This window comes from Bactrocera dorsalis, chromosome 4, assembly GCF_023373825.1.
Source record: "Bactrocera dorsalis isolate Fly_Bdor chromosome 4, ASM2337382v1, whole genome shotgun sequence".
In the NCBI taxonomy this organism is placed as follows: Eukaryota; Metazoa; Arthropoda; class Insecta; order Diptera; family Tephritidae; genus Bactrocera; species Bactrocera dorsalis.
Window position 1 is genome coordinate 8898501 of NC_064306.1, and position 20463 is coordinate 8918963.

Genomic DNA, 20463 nt, shown 5'->3' on the forward strand with positions numbered 1-20463 from the left:
CAACAACGTGCAGCAGAAGCTTACTAAACATTTGCACTTGCTGCGAACCACAAATGCTACACCACTACTGCTACTTGCCGCCTCGCTGCTGCTGCTGCTGCTACGACGATGAGTTAATTTTCCACTCTACGAAAAATCACATGCGTTGTTGTTGCTTTGTAAAGCTTATAAGAAATTGCTGCACGACACAGGCGAGACTGCGGTGACGACGACGTGCACAATGACGGCGGCGGTGCCGGGGTCCTGGCAGCGACTTTTCGGTCAGTAATTAAACGCAAACAAAAGGCAAAATCAAATCAGCCTGAAAGTTGTGGCACAGACACAGGCACACGCACACCACCGCACGCACACGCATAGTGTACACGTAACGGTGTGACCTTCCAAAGCGTGAGTGAAAGCGCTGCATGCAGCGCACATGTGTGTGAGCGCGACAACAATAGTAAAATGGAATATTCCAATTGTGGAAATGGTAGAGCAAAATACCAATTGGAAATATTACTCCTCAAATTGGAATAACAGCGAACACACTGTGTTAAAGTGCGATAGCAGGCACTGCGCATGCTGTCACATTCACGCTTTACCGTTTTATGGCATACAAAGATGGCGCAGACGAATTTTGCTTGCCGTGCAACCTATTCGCTCTGGTACACAGTACGCCTGTGTTGTTGTTGTTCAAGTATGTATGTTGCTGTTGTGAGTGCTGCTGGCTGTTGGCAAACAGCAGACACGGTGTCAGCCTCCGCTCAGTTCCGTTTGGTACTTTGCTGTGCGCGTTGTTTCGAATTCGTGTTGTGCTGTGTGGCGTTGAGGCAAACAACAGCCGTCGCTGTCGCAGTTGGAAAAAGACACCAACCACAACGCACGTGTAACGCGCACCAAGTGAGACGAGTTGCCGTACGAAAAATATATATGTATGTACACACTTAGCGGTACGCAGCAACAAAAAAGTGGCAATTATAGTGATTTTTTTCTTTGTGGCTGCCAAAGACAAGTGAATTAGTAATTAAAGCGGAGCAAGCAATAAAGGACGTATTTTTAGTGAAAAAAAAACAAAGAAACTGTTGTGAAAGTGACCGTTTCAGTAAAAACTGTTATGAGGTAAAGTGTTTGGAGCATGAAAAATGTAGTGAAAATTTTTTATTATTTTTTTTTTTAATTTTTGTATGAGAAGTGGAGTTATGCAGAACAATACTTCAAGCCAAAAAAAAAATTAATGAAAAGTACAATAATATTGAAATAAATAAATACGAATTAAAAGCTATAAGAAAAATTTTGTAAATAATAAATAATAATATAAATTCGGTTAAATTACAAAATAATTTAAAATAACGTAAAAATATACTTATAATAAAAAATAAAATACTTATACTATTTTTTGTATAATAAAGAAGAATTAACGCACTAACTTACTAAAAAATAGAAAATAAAACTTTTATATAATAAAAAAATTTATTAATAAATTGAAGTGATGTCTAATTAAACAAATTTGAGAAAAAATACACAACAAATATAACAAAAATATAAAAATTGCATAATTAATAATATCTATATCAATATATAAAATCTCAAAAAAATAAATAAATAAAATAAAAAAAAGAAATACGTCAAAATTTATTAAATTAAAATTAAATTACAGAGATATATAAGCCGTAGAGAATAAAAATAAAATAAAAAATAATAAATTTCGTTATTTAAATAAAATTATTATAAAATTATGTTTAAAATAGCATATAGTAAAATTATTAAAAACACGGTTTGAAAATATAAAAATTATTTAACAATAGAATTATAACAAAATATACACTAAAATATTATGGAACTCGCTTATTATTAATACATACAAAAAAATTAAAAACAAATATTTTTTAAAAAATTAAAAAATTGAAATAATAAAAAAATAATTAAAATTAAAAACAAACATTTTTCAAAAAATAAAAAAATTTAAATAATAAAAAAATAATTTAGTTGAAGAACTCAAGAACAAATTTTCAAGTCTGACTCATTTTTTCGTTACAAGGCAGACTGCTGAAAAGCGGACGCAAATATTTTTCGACTGCTAAATATTTTCACAATATTTCACAATTCGAAAATTTTAACACAGCAAGATTAAATGTGCACTAAAAAATAGCATATATTGCATTTAAATACAAATTAATAATTAAAAAAAATCACTCAGTGACTACTAATCGCTCATAAAATGTGTAAATTTTACCGCGAGCAATACAACAGAATCAGAAACAGAATAGTTAACAGGACAGAAAAAATTAAAAAACTGTAACATAAATAAATAAAAAATTGCACAAAAATCGTAATTTAGCAAAAAATAAAATAAAGTAAAAATCTATTATCGGAAAGATAAGCAAAAAATCATAAATTTTAAATATGGCAAAAAAATAAATAAATCTTGTGAAAAGCAACAGACATAAAGAAAATATATTTTCATATTGAATACTCCATAACGTGACCTTAAATGCAAAATAACGTAACATTACTTTTGATAAGTTTACAGGCGAAGCAAAAACGATAAAATAGAAACCACTCGTATTGAAAAAAGTTTGAGTTTTGGTTATAACGTGGTTATAAAATGGTTAAATCTGACAACAGCAGCTGAAAATTTTATGTTACATACATACATATACATATATAATATGATCTATGAAATCCTAAGTAATAAAAAACTCAATTTCGACCGTTTTGATGATACCTTGTTTGGCATTTTAGGTGACGATATTCAGCAATAGTTTCGTACGGTTGAAATACTGATTAATGAACAGGTGATAGCGCCTGTGAAAAGGGCTTTAAAAGCGAGTCACGATATGCGAGCATTTTAAAAGCATAAATAAAAACGAAAAATGTGAACATTTGTTAAGTAAATAGCAAAAAAATAAATAACTAAAATAGAAAATTCGATAGTTATAAATTGCTTATGAAAGAGAATTTCTGCTTTAACCATTATACTATTTACATTTTGAGTATTTTGAAAAAAATATCGGGTAGTAAGAATTTTTTTTTAATTTTTAGGTTAGGACATGTGGATGTTATCATTTTGCACAAGAAAATTTAATTTTTTGCATATGAGAGAATATTATATTATATTGATACAAATTAATAACATATTTATTTTTTCAATTGGGATTACAAAATAAAAACAAACAGTCTTATAACCTCTTTGAATTATTTTGAAATTTAAATTTTTTTTTTTTTTTGTAATTTTTAAATATTTTTTATAATTTTTTATTAAGTAATTTTATAAAAACAAATTTATTTAAATTCCTAAAAAATATAAACAAAAAATGTAACAACCGCTTTGAATTGTTTTGACAATTTAAAATATTTCCAATTAAATATTTTAATACTTTTAGAAAATGCAATATAATTTTAAATATATTTTTTATATTCTTTTATATTTTAACATATTTTTTCTGAATTTTTAAGTATTTTTTATAATTTTTTGTTTTATAATTTTATAAAAGAATTTAAATTCATTAATTTTGTACTAAAAAATATAAACAAAAAATGTAACAAAAAAATTTTAAATATTTCAAATTAAATATTTTAAAATTTTTAGAAAATACAAAATTTTAAATATATTTTTTATATTCTTTTTTTGTGTTTTTAAAAATATTAATTAAAATTTAAAATATGAAATCAAAATGAAAAATATTCTTGATGCTTAGTTTTTATGTATTTAAAAATTAAGACTCACCAATTTTCGCCGATCAGGTGTGGCACAAGTTCTGAAATAAAAAAAAATCGAAATTAAATTTTAAATTATTATCCAATTTCACTTAACAATAAATTTATGTTTAAAATTTGTTATTTTCATAAAATTTTGCTTAAAAAAATAAATTTTTATAAAGTAATTGATTAGATGAAAAATTAAAGAAAAAAATCGCACTTAACAACAAATATAGTTTAAAATTTTGGATATTTTAAGATTAATTTTTTTAATAAAATATACTTAAAATAAATTGTTTTATAAAATAATAAAATAAGTTTTATAAAATATATTAAAATAAATATAAATAGTAAATTAAAAAAAAAATATTTTTAATAAAACAAATAATAATAATAATTTTCTGTCTTTAAAAAATGTATTATAAAAATTAAAAGCAAAGATTAAACATAAAATTTCACTTAACACAAATTTATTTTAAGTTTTTGCCTATTTTAAAAATAATTTTTTTTAAACAAACTTAAAATAAGTTATTTATATATATTATATGTAAATATCCTTAATAAATAAAAATAATAACAATTGTCAGTCACTAAATAATTATTAAATATATTTAAAAAAATAAAAGCGAAGATTAAAAAAAATCGTATACAATAAATAAGACAAATATAAACTAATAAATGTGTACGAAAAAAAAAATAAAAATTAAAAATACAAAAAATAATATTCATAATAAATAATTTTTTAATTTAATAATTAATAATTTTTTAATTCAATAATTAATAATTTTTAATTAAATTAAAAATATAAAATTATCACATAAAAAAATATCGTGAATAAAACACACAACACTTAAACATGACATTAATTATGCAAATTAAAAAAAATCAAAATAAATATTTATTTAAATAAATTTCCAAAATTTAAAAATATTTCTGTTTTAGCAACCAGTTTACCAGTGCAATTTAAATCGAAAAAACGCTCAGGTAAATATGACAGGAAAAAACTGCAGTGAATTTTAAATATCAAAACACAACTGCTTCGGAACACTCCAACAAAATAGTAAACAAACGTGTAGTGCTAAAACCCTACAAACCAACAACACGCTTAAACAGTTACACGCGCAACAAATTTGCCGTCGGCAAAAATGCAAGCAACGAAAATGCGCACGCCCTTCGCCATACAGGAGATACTCGGCTTGGGTGTAGGCTCGGCGGCTGCGGCTGCTGCCGCCAACTATCAGCAGGCGCAGCAGCTCAGTCAGCAGCAGCAGCAGCAACAACAACAACAGCTGCAACACAGCCAGCAGCAGCAGCAACCATTGCAATTGCAACAACAACAATCACCTACTTCACAAACTCAGCAGCAGCAACAGCAGCAGCGGCATAGCAGCACTACAACAAATTGCACACCACCACCACCCGCCGCTACACCCACCGCCACGGAATGCAATAATGCACCACTCTCACCTGCCTCTTCGCACGGACGCCCGACACGTGATTCCCGTTCTATATCGCCCGATGTGACGCGTCTGTCTGCAGCGGCTGCGGCGGCAGCCGCTACCGCGCACTGTCAACTGCCTATTTTTAATCCAGCGAACTTTTATGCAGCAGCCGGTTATGCCGACCATGCGGGGCAGCTGAATGCGGCACATCATCATCACATGACGACGTTGGCAGCAGCGGCGTACCTGCGTGGCTTTTTGCCGCCGGGCTTCAGCACGCCGCATGAGTTTCGCGGACACTTTCAGCAGCATTTTGGCAGTCAATTTGCGGGTGAGTGAGGAATTAGGCTCGAATAATATTTTTAGTTGTAGAATTTTGTGGGATGCTTTTAACGCGAAAAGTCGGTTAAGCGTCTATCAAAGTTTTTTAACCCCTGCTCGAGCCCAAAGAAAACTTTTCGGCGACTGTTTTCTTCAATCTATCATTAGATGTCTATTTTATTTGAAGCTTTAACCGTGAAAAAGTAACGGCGGTATGAAAATATAGTTTCAGAAGTTGTGTACCGAAGAACTGATGAACCTTTTTAACGTAGAGATCCTTGGGAACTCATTTGAACGAAAAATTAAGTAGGTTCCAAGATAGTCGGATTTATGTACTAGAACACTTAAGCGATCAAATCCTTAGAAAAGTTTTCAAATCCTTTCAAGTTATACTTTAAACCACTTTTGTAAATATCCTTCCAATAAATATTTAAGATAAACTCACGAAGCTCCACAGATCTGATCTAATTGAAGTTTTCCACAGTTCGACTCTTCTCCCTGGTTTTTGTATAGACCGGTAGTTGAATTGGATGAATCGTAAAATTCCAGCTTTACCGAAAATCATGGACTGTATACTTTAATCCGAATCAGGAACGTCGAGAGAAAACCTGTCCCGGTAATGATTGTAGGTACTTGTTGAAGAAAAAATCTGAAAAAGTTGCTGTCGAACAGCGGATCCGCGGAAGACTCCAAGCTTCGGACCAATGGTCCTCGATCTTCACAACTCTCCCCTTCACTAGTCCAAATACAACAGTCTTTGGTAATATAAAAAAAGAAAATTTTAGATGTCGTACTAAGAACTAGCAAGAAAAGGAACTAGATAAAACTTTCCCAGTGAATCAAGCTTTTTAAATTTAGACACTCAAAACTGGAGACTCAAACCTTCAAACTGGCCCGATAGCCAATAAGGGCAATAGAGTTTGTCAACATGACCCGAATCTGATACTCCGAGCAGACTAATATCCAGAAGACTTTAGGCTGTCTATGGCACTATTTGAAAGTATTAACAAGAAAAGACGGTGTGTGCCACCACACATAAGCTTGATGCAAAGTAACCAAGAGATTCCTTGAACCACAAAACTTTTCGGCATAAAATATCGGTAGATCTAGCCACAGTGGCCCACTGTCACTCTCTATTAGCTCTACAGTGACATTGCTTAAGAATCCTAATTTAAAAGAGATAACCCCACTACAACCCTCGTCCGCAACCACTTGCAAGTGCAAAATCGCAACAATGTCGAGCTGACAAACTAAGGCGGCATATAGGGGGAGAAGCAGAGGACAGACATGACCATAAGTGCAAACGCAGCTAATTAGAAATCTTAAAAGACACTGCGGGAGCAGCGTTGGCGGCGCAGAGCCGTTGTAGAGCCAGCAGGCATGCAGCAAAGACTTTGGCATATTAATCTGAGCATTGCGTTGCGTTATTTTTGCAACTTTTTTTATACAATCGTGCTTTTTTACACTTTTACTAGCTTTTTTGTTTTTGTTGTGCTCGTATATAACATTGTTATTGTGTTAGCCACACATAAGATCCATTGGGTGCACTTGAACGAGCCTCAATGTCTATGTCTTCAAAATGTCTGTGGATGTGTCTCTGTGTGTCTATGTAAGTAGTGAGTTCGCCTTTGAGCTCGTTGCTGTTGTTGGCGTTATTGTTGTTGCTTTTTGAAGACACTGAAGTAGGCTAACTTAGAGCAAGCCACAACAACAGAAACAATAACGAAAGTGCAATGCAATGCAAAAAAAAAACAAAAACGAAAAAGTAGCACAATAACAACAACAATACGCGTAGGCAAATGAGCACAAAACACAAAAACAACAAGTTGGCTAAGCAACAATGTCTGTTGTTGTCATGGAATTTTAGATACAAAGCACAAAGCAGCCTATGAATACTCTTCGGAGAGCTTATGAATATGAGCTGCAGCGCAAAAGGCGCAATAGTATATGGCTTGGTTGGCGCGCCGGCTGTCTGGCGGGCGAAAATGCGCACGGCTACATCAGCAGACGTGAATACATACATATATATGTATGTATGCATATAGTTATGCATGTGTCTGCATGTGGGTGCTGCGGCGTACGCAGCCAAGTGGTAATGACGCCGGCGTGACTTGGCTCGGCTTGACTTGGCTTGAGCAGCGCCTCTAATAAGCCTCATATGTCGCATTTAGTAGGCGTGAAATTGCTTGGATGAGTGCTTGTTGCAAATTTATGAATAAATACAATATAATATTATTTGCCAGAAACTAACCGCCAGCGCGGAGGGCGCAAAGCGCAAAACAAAAAAATATATATATCTTATAAATTTAGATTATGTTGTTGTAGAAACAAAGAAAACTAATTTTTAATACTAAAGAAAGTTAGGTTGTATCAGGTGAGACTGCGTATCTCGGAGTTTATTAAAAGAAGAAAGAAGAAGGACACCAAGTTAACCGAAGGTATAAGTAACGCGTTTGAGGTTGCCGCTTCTGAAATACTCGATGAATTATTAAAGCTCAGCCCAATTGTAACCCCATCTTATAATGAAATAAGCTCGAAGAGGCAAATTTATAATTTCTAAAATCCCAGACGCCAGAAGAATGCTTTCCATTTTCAGTCTGCAAGTTTTTGAATCCGATTGTCGCACTTAAACGGCTTAAAAAATTCGTAATTTCAAAGTCAAATTCGTTTGTAGTCCTTTATCAACATGTTCTATCCTGAAGCTGTCATTCTACTAATTAAGAAGTCTCCGAGAATAAGATCGTCGAGCTCGGAGAATTTCATATTTCGAATCTTCACAATAGTCGTTCCTGAAGTCAGTAGTCAAGAGTTCCACAACAATGGCTCCAGATGATACGAATCTAATACGGAATACAGCAATCAAAAGGAGTAAAACCAGATTCCGCAACAATTACTCCAGACGATCTAAGCTACCTGATTCACCTGAGTTCTACAACCAGAACTCCAGATGATCCAAATCACATTCTGTGATCAGCAGTCAAAAAGTAAGCACCATAGCAATAACTCTCCAGATGACCCGAGTTTCATCCTGAAGTCAGTAGTCAAAAATATTAGCACCAGCTCCATAACAATGACTCCAGGTGAGTCTACCTGCATTAAATTGAGTCTCGTGTTCCTGTTTATAGAATATTCAAAGTGTTCAGATCCAAAGTGTATAGCTTGGATTTCACATTTTAAGGTTCCGGTCATAGCAGTCTGTAAAAATACCTTTGCAGGTTTTCCAAAGCAGTGACTCATGGGTACTTTGAGTCAAATGCTATCCAGTGTCTTGGTTTTCGACTCCGAAGTATTAGAATATTAGAGCTGTAGCGTATAGAAGATCTTCCAGTTGAAAAAAAAGATTTTTTTATTTCAAAAAGCTATACTCGTAGAGAAGGAAAAGTTATCTGAGCTGTTTTTAATGCTCAATTCTTCGGATCACAAGTCCAAATACCGAAAAGGAGCTGGTGCTCGACAACAGGGTAGTAATTCTCCTGCAGTTCAGCTATCCATCGAGTTCAGATTTCAGGTTTCCACCGAGTTAGTATATTATGACTTATACCTCCCCGAAGCCTAGAGATCAGAACTTAAGAGACTCCAAGTAGCGGAAATATGCTGGAGCTCGACAGCAGTTGAGTAATTCTCCTGCAGTTCAGCTATCCATCGAGTTCAGATTTCAGGTTTCCACCGAGTTAGTATATTGTGACTTATACCTCCTCCAAAGCCTAGAGCTCAGAACTTAAGAGTCTCCAAGTATCGCAAAGCTGCTGGAGTTCGACAACGAGATATTACACTTGCATTTCGGTTATTAGAGCTATGTATGTTGTCTTTCCATCGAGTTAGTATATTATGGCGCCCGAAGTTGAAAGTTTAGAGGAGCTTACGAATTTGTAAAGAACCGAACTCATCTTGAGCCTACCCTCAGCATTGCAAATAAAGTTCTGTAAGTACCAGTTAAAGTCTGCGAAAAAACTTTACTCTGCTCAACTAATTATTTTAATGAGCACAGTCACCTGCCAGAGTTGCCAACAACCAGGTATTTGCTAATTAAAAAATACCAACGCGTAAACTACAGACAACGAGCAGATAAATAAAAAAAAGTATTGCTAACAAGCCGTGACTAATATGTACGGTAAGTCCACAACACCCCGCCAACCATAATGCGTTTGCAGACTGTCAGTCTGTTGGCTGACTGTCATTTCAACTAGCACACTGCTTATTAATCCAATCCAACACGCTGACATGCGTCAGTTTGCCGCTAATTAAGCAAATTAATATATCGATGTGACACAGCACACACACACACACAACTGCCAAGCACGAATATAAGCCAAGTGCTACTGCAAGCGCAGTGAGGTGGCAACGGCAGAGTACCGCCTTCGCGTCGTCCCAACTAGCCCCTAAAGGGTAAGTTAATCAGCTATTTTCGCTGGATCCGCTAAAAATACACGCGTGTATAATTTTTACAGTTTCTTCTATCGAATATTTATGCCAGCTGGGATTTGTTGAAATTTATTTTCACCTGCCTGGCGTTTGCGCTAAAATTAACTACCACGTTGCGTCAACTAATATCTCAATTTCTCACTGTTACCCAAATTACCTGACTTTTTTTCGCTAACTTTAGCTATGAGTAAGCTGTCCGCAGCAGTAGTAATGTCGTGCACGCTGCCGTGCCGCTGCGCAGAGAGGTGTGAAATCGTAATGCGTGAATTCATATGTGAAATAAGCATATGAGTTCAAACATACATACATACAGGTAGACATACACAAATACATATGCGCAGCGGAATTTGTTAGCTCATGGCTGGCGTTGAAGCGAAGGCGCTACTGGTTTGAGTCGGAAGGGAGGTGCCTAAACTTAGCGTGAATGAGTAGCGTGTTGTGAAAAAGAAACATGGAAAAATGTAAAACTTAAAATATCAACCATTTGGTGGCAAATATGGCGGTTCATGCGCTGCTGGTTCCAGCTAATGAGTAAATTGTGAGTACAACGACCTCTTCAGCGAATTAGAGGGAAAGGTAAAGTTATTTTTTCTTAGAAAATTGCGCTCAGAAATTACTCAAAGATTGAAAGGGTAAGATATTTTAGCTAACAAAGGAGGCAGATGCTCTAAAGCTTTCCATTTGCTAGTGGTTTTATAAAAGTGAAAGCTTCTGTAAGTCTCTCAAGCCGTTATGAGCACCACAGGCTGGTTTTAGAGAATGTTAACTCTCAGAAATTACACATTTACTGAAAGAGTAAGATATTTTAGCTAAAAAAGCTGGCAGGTGCTCTAGAGCTTTCAACTTGCTAGATTTTGTATAAAAGTGAAAGCTTCTGTATTAGCTCCACAGGCTGGTTTTATAGAATGATAACTCTCAGAAATTAAGCATTTACTGAAAAAATATTTTACCTACAAAAGTTGGCAGGTGATTCAGAGCTTTCATTTTTCTTCTTGACTTACTTACTAGGTAATGTTTTGAAACGCTTTTAAGCGCCTAAAGCTAATTTTATAGACGAATGAGCTTTACTTACAGAAAATTTACTCGCAGATTACACAGATATTCTAAAAAACTTGACAATTGCTCCAGAGCTTTCATTTTCTTGTCATTTTATAAAAGTGATGTTCTTAAAAAATACGCTCAGAAATACTTAAATAAAATAAAACTTGAAAAGTGCTCCAGAGCTTTCATTTTATTGTAATTTTATAAGAGTGAAAGCTACCACAAAGCTTGCAAGCAGTTATTTGTTAAGCTTAGACAATATTTCAAATAGCTTTGAAGCTCCTAAAGCTATTTTTTACAGAAGAATGAGCTATTCTTATAAAAAAGAATCAGAATCACACAGAACTGACGGAATTATTAAAAAACTCTATTTAAGCTGTTAGAAGATTGACTCTTAGAAATTACTTAAACATGGAGAGAATAAGATCATTCGACTAGAAAAGCTGGCAGCTGGTCCAAAGCTTTCTAAGTATTTAAGAAATTGCAGAAAGGTGGAAGCTTCTGCAAGACTTGAAAGCTCCTAAAGTTGTTTTTGTAGAAAATTTACTCTCGGACATTACTGAAATTAACTAAAAAAGCTACCAAGTGCTCCAGAGCTTTTTCTTCAATGCTTTAATTGCTTCCAAGCCCATAAAAGACCAAACAAAGTAAAAAAGATTCTGACCAGAGAACATTAAACAAAAAAATTATGTTCTTTGGTCTGACGGATAAAGAAGAATCTTCTCTCTCTCTTCTTCACTTCTAGCGCTGTTTCTCTCCCTCTCTTTTACTAATATTACACCCAAAAGTAAATTTACGAGTATAACAACTACGTCGGAAAACTTTCACTGAAAGCTTAATGCAAGAGTATACTGTATAACGAGAGTTTCAATATTGCTAAAGAAAACTGGGAAGCTTGAACAAGCTTATCTAAGTATAGACCTTAGGCTTGATAGACACTCCCGGATTAATTTAATGTTCTTAGCGGTACATAGTTAATGCTAGAGCTCCTAAAAGTCCTCACTTTGCTAAGAATATACATCCTGGGAGAAAATTTTGCTCGATAAACAAATAAAAAATAAAATTTTTGTTTAACTACTTCACTACAAACCCCCTAATAGCAGTATTTATATTTTCAAAAAATTATTAAAAATATTTCTTCGCCTTAATACACCATATCATCAATAATATTGAAGAAAATGCACAACAACCTCTCCGATGTCTCACAAAAAATACACACGATTCACTTTAAATGGCAAACTATTTAAACATAATTGCCGTAAGACCATAAACTTGAACTAATGATGTGCTTCGGCTGCTCACACGATAGTAAAAAGCAACCGATGACACTTTACAGCAATCAATATTTACAATTTGACACCAACGCGCAACGAGTCAATTGGTCAATTTAACGAATTTCATGTGGAAAAAAATATCACTATGAAAAGCAACAAAAAAAAGAATTTGTGTGAAAAATAATAACAACAGCAAAAAAAGTTGAAAAACACAGTCACTGCCATAGATATAAACACACGTTTACACACCTTCTTTTACACCATTTCGACTGAAGTGTGAACTAGGTATTACAAGTATAATATGCCACTAATAGGGGTTAGTTGCGCTCAAGCATTTGCAACATATGTCAGCAACAAATTGTGCTATAATAATATTGACTTTTCCAACGCTGTAAAGGCGAGTCACGCAAAGAAAGTAGACAGCAATGCTGGTTTAAAAGAAGGTCTGAAAAGTATACAACTTTCCCAACACTCGAGTGTGACCATTAGTAGGCTACGTTGTGCCCTTCGGTACGGTAGCAGCCGACACTTGAGCACAAGCAAATTGTTGTATAAACAGTTAGAAGAGGATAATGCAAGCGCACGCCAACAACAATATACAAGATAACAACAAATTACACTATAGAAAAGGCACGCTTGTTGTTTCCTTGTACCTTTTTGCCTCAGCAAACGTAAAGGAAAGGTGTGAAAACCGCAGCTCATGATGCGCACTTTAACGGCGGTTGATAGATAGTGACTTAAAAAACTGCTGGCAAAATAAAGGATAATAGTGGCAAAAGTAGCGGTTAATGCTGTTGCAGGGTGCACAATATTGTTATTGATAATGTGAACCATTTGTTGTTGCTGTTTTGAGGATAGCTTGTGGCATTTCTTAGCTCTTTGCTGACATTGCTCCTGTGGCTGTGCTCTGTTTGGGTTGGAGTCTCGCTCAATGATCACTCAAACGCAAGTATTTCGCATTGCTAGCAGTTTGCACTTGTGGCAGAGCAAATTGGCAGTGAAACTTGATATTTTTTCTATTTTGACGTATTGAAAAAGGAAGTATTGTTCAAATTTTCATTTGAATTCCACTAACTTATAAAAGTAAAGAAGTTTTTTGTTTTACTTAATAAAAATAAATCCAAGATTTTTTAAATTTCAATTATTGACCTTGATAATTTTTTCAGTAAATTTTATATTTTGTATGAAATTAGTACATTTGAGCTGTACTGAACTCTACTTGGCCATAATAAAAAAGTACACTACCAGATAAGCTTTCATCAGGCTTACAAGATTTCAAAACCTTAATAAGAAGTTTATAACCTTTTCTTTTTAAGATCTTAGAAAGCTTTTATCGTAATAACAAGATCATATTTCATATATTCTTTGAAAGCTTTCATCGAGCTTAAGGCTTATAACCTAGCAAAAGTTCTGTAAAAAGCTTTTAACTCGTCCTTCATAAGTTCTTCGTAAGCTTTCATCAGGCTTACAAGATTTCAAAAGCTTAATAAGAAGTTTACAACCTGTTCTTTTTAAGTTCTTAGAAAGCTTTTATCGTGATAACAAGATCATATTTCATATATTCCTTGTAAGCTTTCATCAGGCTTAGGGCTTACAATGTTGGGATAGTTCGGTAAAAAGTATTTATCTCGTTCTTTATAACTTCTTCGTAAGCTTTCCTCGTGCTTAGAAGCTTTCAAAAATTTAATAAGAAGTTTATAACCTGTTCTTTTTAAGTTCTTAGAAAGCTTTTATCGTGATAACAGGATCATATTTCATATATTCTTTGAAAGCTTTCATCGGGCTTAGGGCTTATAACCTTGCTAAAGTTCTGTAAAAAGCTTTTTATTCATTCTTCATTAGTTCTTCGTAAGCTTTCATCAGGCTTACAAGATTTCAAAAGCTTAATAAGAAGTTTATAACCTGTTCTTTTTAAGTTCTTAGAAAGCTTTTATCATAATAACAAGATCATATTTCATATATTCTTTGAAAGCTTTCATCGGGCTTAGAGCTTATAACCTTGCTAAAGTTCTGTAAAAAGCTTTTTATTCATTCTTCATTAGTTCTTCGTAAGCTTTCATCAGGCTTACAAGATTTCAAAAGCTTAATAAGAAGTTTATAACCTGTTCTTTTTAAGTTCTTAGAAAGCTTTTATCATGATAACATCATATTTCAAATATTCTTTGAAAGCTTTCATCGGGTTTAGGGCTTATAACCTTGCTAAAGTTTTGTAAAAAGCTTTTAACTTGTCCTTCATAAGTTCTTCGTAAGCTTTCACCGATTTACAAGATTTCAAAACCTTAATAAGAAGTTTATAACCTTTTCTTTTTAAGATCTTAGAAAGCTTTTATCGTGATAACAAGATCATATTTCATATATTCCTTGTAAGCTTTCATCACGCTTAGGGCTTATAAGCTTGTTAAAGTTCTGTAAAAAGCTTTTAACTCGTTCCTTATTTAGCTTTCATCGTGCTTAGAAGCTTTCAAGAGCTTTTGCCTTGCCTTTCATAAGCTCTTGGTAAGCTTTTATCAAGCTTTTGGCTTACAAGGTTTTTCAGGTTTCTCTGTAAAACGCTGCCTTTCATAAGTTTTAGTTTATGTCTAAGGTTTGTAGATATTTTATAAAATCAAGTGCTCTGAACAGAATAGCATTTCTTTGAATTTGGATTAATTTATACGACCAGAAAAACTTTTCTTGAAATTAAAAAGATGCAAAAGCTCTGGACAAAGCTTTCGATCTAATTTTTATTTTAAAGCGTTCTAGAAATTCACTGGTCTAGGAAATTGGATTGAGATCTTCGCAATCTGACCCTTAAAGTCATCCTTCTTGAGAGTTTAGAGGAGTTGTTACTTTTTTTTTATTTATAAATAGTTTTTATGTTTATTGTAAACAGCTTTAAGCTTTCTAAGTTTGGAATTAGGACGAATTCGGATGCTAGTAATATTTCAGGTATCTCTTAGTTAAATTGTCATCGAGGTCATCCAACGATAGGCATAAGAAATGTGGCGTTTCAACGAGGTCGGGCCACAGGGAGAGAGGTGTGAGATATATAGGGTTAGCTGGGCTTGGAAAGAGCTGGTTAGAGTCATGACGGGACTCGTTGCAAGCTGGACTTATGTTGGATAAGTCGGTGTCGATTCTAGATAAGTAGGAATTTAACCAGCTAAAGTATTCAGAACGAAGCTGCGCAAAGGTCACTAACGATTGTTGCGGCAACTTCAACTCTTCGTCTGCCATGGCGGTGGTTTTACTCCAAGTACGCCATACACTGAGAGGGAGTCGATGAAGGCGCTTATGGTTCCACTGTGATGTCATTTACAGTGCATATCTGAAGTTAGTTGCGTCCGAAGTCTGGTCGGCGTATTGTCTTATGTCGTCGACGTAGTTGAGGAAGAATCTCTTGATGCTACTAGGAGGCGGTTCCACTGCAAGCAGATGATTGCAGAGATGATTTCTACAAAAACATCGCAGCTGAAACCGCTTGTAAAGGAGTTCATTATGCTCCTTAACTGGAAGCATGCGAGTCTCGCAGTGCTGTGCCTCACTGCGGAGTGTTCTGACATGGCTGCAGCTTCCTCGTCTGCATTTCACTGCAACCAGGCGACCGTATTGTTGCGGCGTAGTTGATTTGGTCATCTCTTTCGCTTACAAATACACAAGGTCTATACAAACAGCAGAACATGCTGAGCAACTCTTAATGAGTAGGCAGCATCGATATAACTGTAAACACTTAATTTCAGGCAACAAACACATTTTGAGCGCCTCAATATTTTTCTTCGAACGCACTTTTTCTTTTCCTTTCATATATGTATGTATTTATACATTTTCTACAATCTTCACACCTTGTTTGCACGCCCAGCAGCTGATACTTCACCTACAAACCACAACAATTGGCAAGTCCTCATTTCCTCTACAAACACACTCACACGCAACTACTTAAGAGAAATACGCATGCGATTATGGCTGCAATTAGAGAAATAAATGTGTAAAATTACAAAAATTAAGTGGCGTATATTTACATTACAATCAGCGACAGCAAACGCCTACTGTTTGCCACCTTTTTCACACCTCATTTCACCGGGCTATACTCCTAACACACATACATACACACACATGGACGACAACCACTGTGGAAACGCCCTTTTCAAGTGCAATTTTCCTTTCCTAATAACGAAAACAATAACAACAGCAAGCTGGCACCTGAAAATTCAGGCGCATTATAGAATATGTACATATATGTACTTATATATATTCTTTAGGATTTGTAGAAATATAAGTACATATGTCTGTAAGAGAGTGTGTGTGGGTGTGCTCGCCAAGCCACTACCACTACTTTCTGCTTGTGGTTCGCCTTTATTTTCGGTCGCAAGTAATTTTCACAATTTTCCTTTACTTTTTGCGGCATATCCTTGCGGATTTCTTGCGCCTCTTTGCTGCGGTCGTAAGTGTGTTGCGCTGCAATTACAGCAGCTATACAAACTCATATCTCCTTTACGTGCATACACACTTACATACTCGTTTGTATTGTATATACATATATGTATGAGTACGTAGCTACTAGAGCGTCCGGATATCCTTCTTCCTATGCTTTCCTGTAACATTGTTCTCACATTTAATTTGATTATATATTGCTTTTGTTGTTGTTGACTGTTAAAGCTGCTGCAATTTAAGAAGTTGGAATTGTTTTGTGTCGCACATTGTCCCCAGAGACAGAGTTGCAGAGTCGGCGAAGTCAGAGTGAAAGTGTGGTTATGAAGGTGAGGTAGAAGATTGTTTGATTTAAATGGAAATTAAAAGTGAATGGGTATTTCAATTTGCAGGAAATAAATGTTTAAGATGCTGCGTTTTTTTATTAGGAGACGTTAGCGCTAAAGGTTACTTATGGAGGTGTTGAGAAAAAAAAAAAATTTTTTTTTGCAAACTTTGTTTCATAAACACTTTTAGACCATTTTTTCGTGCAATGTTGAAGACTGGCAGAAGTCAAGCTCCAACTTTCTTTCCAACATTTATTTTCTCGAAAACTTTCGGTTATTTTTTCGGGTACAGATACTAAGTTGAATACAAATATGGTAATTTATCGGTTATTTTTATGGGTATAGATACTAATTTGAACACTTTCGGTTAGTTTTTCGGGTACAGATACTAAGTTGAATGCAAATTTGGTAATTTATCGGTTATTTTTACAGGTATGAATACTAATTCGAACACTTTCGGTTATTTTTTCGGGTACAGATACTAAGTTGAATACAAACATCAACGTTTTTGATTACATGAAAAAAATGGGAAAAAGTTTCATTGGATCAGAATTCACTACTTAAAACAACTCCGACCTAATACGATCTTCTTCTTCTTTTATTGGCGTAGACGTGTTTGGTGATTCCAGGTGTAGCCAGGTCCTTTTCCATCTGGTCTTTGGACGGTGTGGATGTTTTTCTTTTCTCCTGCTTGGCCTGGCGGGTATTGCCTATCAGGATGTCTCACACTTTGAAATCTCGATCTCCAGATAACAGACAGAGACAAAAGTCTACAAGAAACGAATTTGAGCTCTTCGGTTGAACTCAGAAAAAATTAACTAAATAAACCCTTTGTGCCGAAGTCTCCAAAAAGTCTAATTGGAATCAAAAATACCATTTCAGTTTAGAAACTGCACAAAATCCGGAAACTAGTTTCGTTAAAATCATAAAACCAACATTACAAAAAGGTTTTTTTCGAACAGGGGTCTTCATTTCAAAACAAATGACGCCCTATCTTTGCGATCGAATGAGAACAATAGGTAAATATATCAAATGACGAGAGAATTCTACTAAAAGAGGCAGGCGACGTTGCTTTAGTGTCTATTCAGGCTCTATAGATCCGTCAAATAAGGGGCAGGTTTGTTCGGGTAGATCGCTTGAGCCAATAATGCCAGTATGTATACTTTAACTGGACTTCTTATCAGAATCAGGCGACGTTGCTTTTGTATCTATTCAGACTTAGGGTACTTTAGATCCATCATATAAGAAAATTGACGGTTTTTTCGGACAGTGGTGCTTTTCAACGCTTGAGTTGATAATACAAATATGACCAATTAGTCTTCCTTATGAAGCTATGTAATTTACTCGGCAGAGGGTTCGATAGAGCATACTGAAGACATAATCCGACTCGGAGTCGATCAGTTGGTTAATTCCGGAATATGAGTATCTTGACATTCAACAACTAGGTCGGCAGATCTGCATAGTTATAAGGACTTTACACTTAGTAGAGATGGTCTTCCTCATTAAATCTGTACTATTACTTAAAATTGTATCAAGTCTACTGAAGACTATAACTCGTCTTTTAGCGAAACCAAGAACTTAGTTTAAATAGAAGTCAGGCCTCAATTCTATGTCGACAGTACTGCAGGTATGGAGGTGTTTTAAGTTGCGAAAGTTTTTCCTCAATAAATCTGCTTTAATTGACTAATTTACCCTCGAGAGTGTTCTGAGGCAGTAAAACTCGACCATTAGCGAATCAAGAACTTACTTCGAAATATGAATTTTTTGAGATACGTTTTTAATGTCGAAAGCTTTGCTAAGATAGAGGTGCTTTAGTTTGCGGGAATTCTAATAAAACTCTATAAACCTTATCTGAGTATAATTTCTTCTACAGAGGATTCTAACGCATCCACTGAAGAATACAACTCGACTTTGAAACAAAAGTTACTTATTTACAGAATAAGAGTATCTATAGATCTTAAAAAGTCTAACAACTATCTTTTTCGGTCATTTCATGTTAACACCCAAGTATACTAGTTACCAACGCTCAACTCAGAAACAAACGTTTTGCCCCCGCAATGCCAACAGCTGTTTCCTAGAACTTCGAAGCGATCTTAAAGTAGTTTTGGAACCTTCCCACAATTTGCAGCTACTGTGTTTTGATAACACTTCACTTTTATATTTTATAATTTGTTGTCTTTTTTTGCTTTTCGCCTACATAACAACAACTACAACAACGGCTTTAGTTGTAAGGTCAGTTAATTGAAAACCAAAACTACACAAAGAAATACAATTACAAGTAGGATGCCAAGGCAGGGGGCACGCTTCCTGGAAATAGAATCTTGTTAAAATTTCTAAACTAAATGAAAATTTAATACTCACTAAATAAACAATCGGCGAAAAAAGAGCGCGAGTGATGATGAGTTTTTGAAGTGTTGAAGTGGCCCAGACAGACAGGAATTGTATGCGTATGCTTGTTTCTATGTATGTCTATATAATATATTTATATGCAACTGTGTGCATAGCAGTGACGAATGGCGTATGCGCCCAACAGCAATAATAGCAACAACAATAAACTTTGTCTAGCTGACTGTCAAGCATATACACATGTAGATATGTATACATATGTATGTATGTACATATATAATTGTGCTGCATGTGCACATACCACTATTGGGCAGTCATAAGTGCATATGGTATGTAAATGCTAACTGAGTGTCTGTAAGTTGATAGTCGAATTATGAGGAATTATGAAAATTACCATATGGTACCTTGGGCTGCCAAGTAGTTCTCAAATGCAACACTGTTTTTATTTGCTTTGAGGTTATAAGCCACTTCGGTACAGCGCCTGCAAATACTTAGTTAGCTGTCAGCAGCTCATCACTAGACAACAAATTCTATATTTTACTGCACACTGCACATGCTTGGCGCTACCTTATTTGCTTTGCACTTGAGAGTGTGCGCACTTCCTAGAAATATATTTGTGGGGAGCGTATTCTTTATTTTTTTTTCGAGTTTCTAGTTAAACGATTTTTTTTGTGATTTTTATAAATTTAAATTTCTTAATTTGTATATTTTTACAATTCTTTTTAGTTTTTATTTTTAATTTTTTTTCTATTTTTTTTTTAGTTTCAATTTTTACATCATTTTTTTTTTACTTTTCTTTTAGTTTTTATATTTTTTACTTTTTTAAATTTTTTTGTATATAGAATTTCACATTTTGCAATTATAATATATTTTTTTTAATACTTATTAAAAATAAATTAATTTTTTTAGTTTTTATTATAACCTTTTGAATTATATTTTTTCGTTTTAATTTTAAATTTTTTATATTTTGTTGTTAAATTTTCTTTAAAATTTACATTTTTTACATTTAAATTAATTCTTTTAGTTTTAATTTTCACCTAAATTATATTTTTTCGTTTCAATTTTACATTTTTTATTTTTTGTTGTTAAATTTTCTTTGTAAATTTAATTTCTTTTATAATTTGCGATTTGTATTATTTTTTATTTATTTATAGCTTTTTTATTCTTATATTTACATTTTTTAGTTTTAATTTTTATTTTTTATTG

At 34.1% G+C, this 20463-nt stretch overlaps 2 protein-coding genes across 3 annotated transcripts in view; both read left to right on the forward strand.

Annotated features, from left to right (window-relative positions):
* Positions 1 to 20463, forward strand: part of LOC109579710 (putative 60S ribosomal protein L33) — a 123663-nt gene that overhangs the window by 59531 nt on the left and 43669 nt on the right. Inside the window, exon 1 of one of the 2 annotated variants that reach the window (XM_049455849.1) lies at positions 11745 to 11748. The exons of the other annotated variant lie outside the window; for it this stretch is intronic. The gene's annotated coding sequence lies outside the window, so the exon portion shown is untranslated. Of the gene's footprint in view, positions 1 to 11744; positions 11749 to 20463 lie in introns of those variants that run through there. 2 annotated transcript variants of the gene reach the window in all.
* The window catches only part of LOC115066340 (homeotic protein labial), a 61469-nt gene continuing 41768 nt past the window's right edge, over positions 763 to 20463 (forward strand). The window contains exons 1-2 of the mRNA XM_049455846.1: positions 763 to 1098; positions 4621 to 5451. Coding sequence (XP_049311803.1) covers positions 4824 to 5451 — 628 coding nt within the window. The 5' untranslated portion in view covers positions 763 to 1098; positions 4621 to 4823. The remainder of the gene's footprint in view (positions 1099 to 4620; positions 5452 to 20463) is intronic.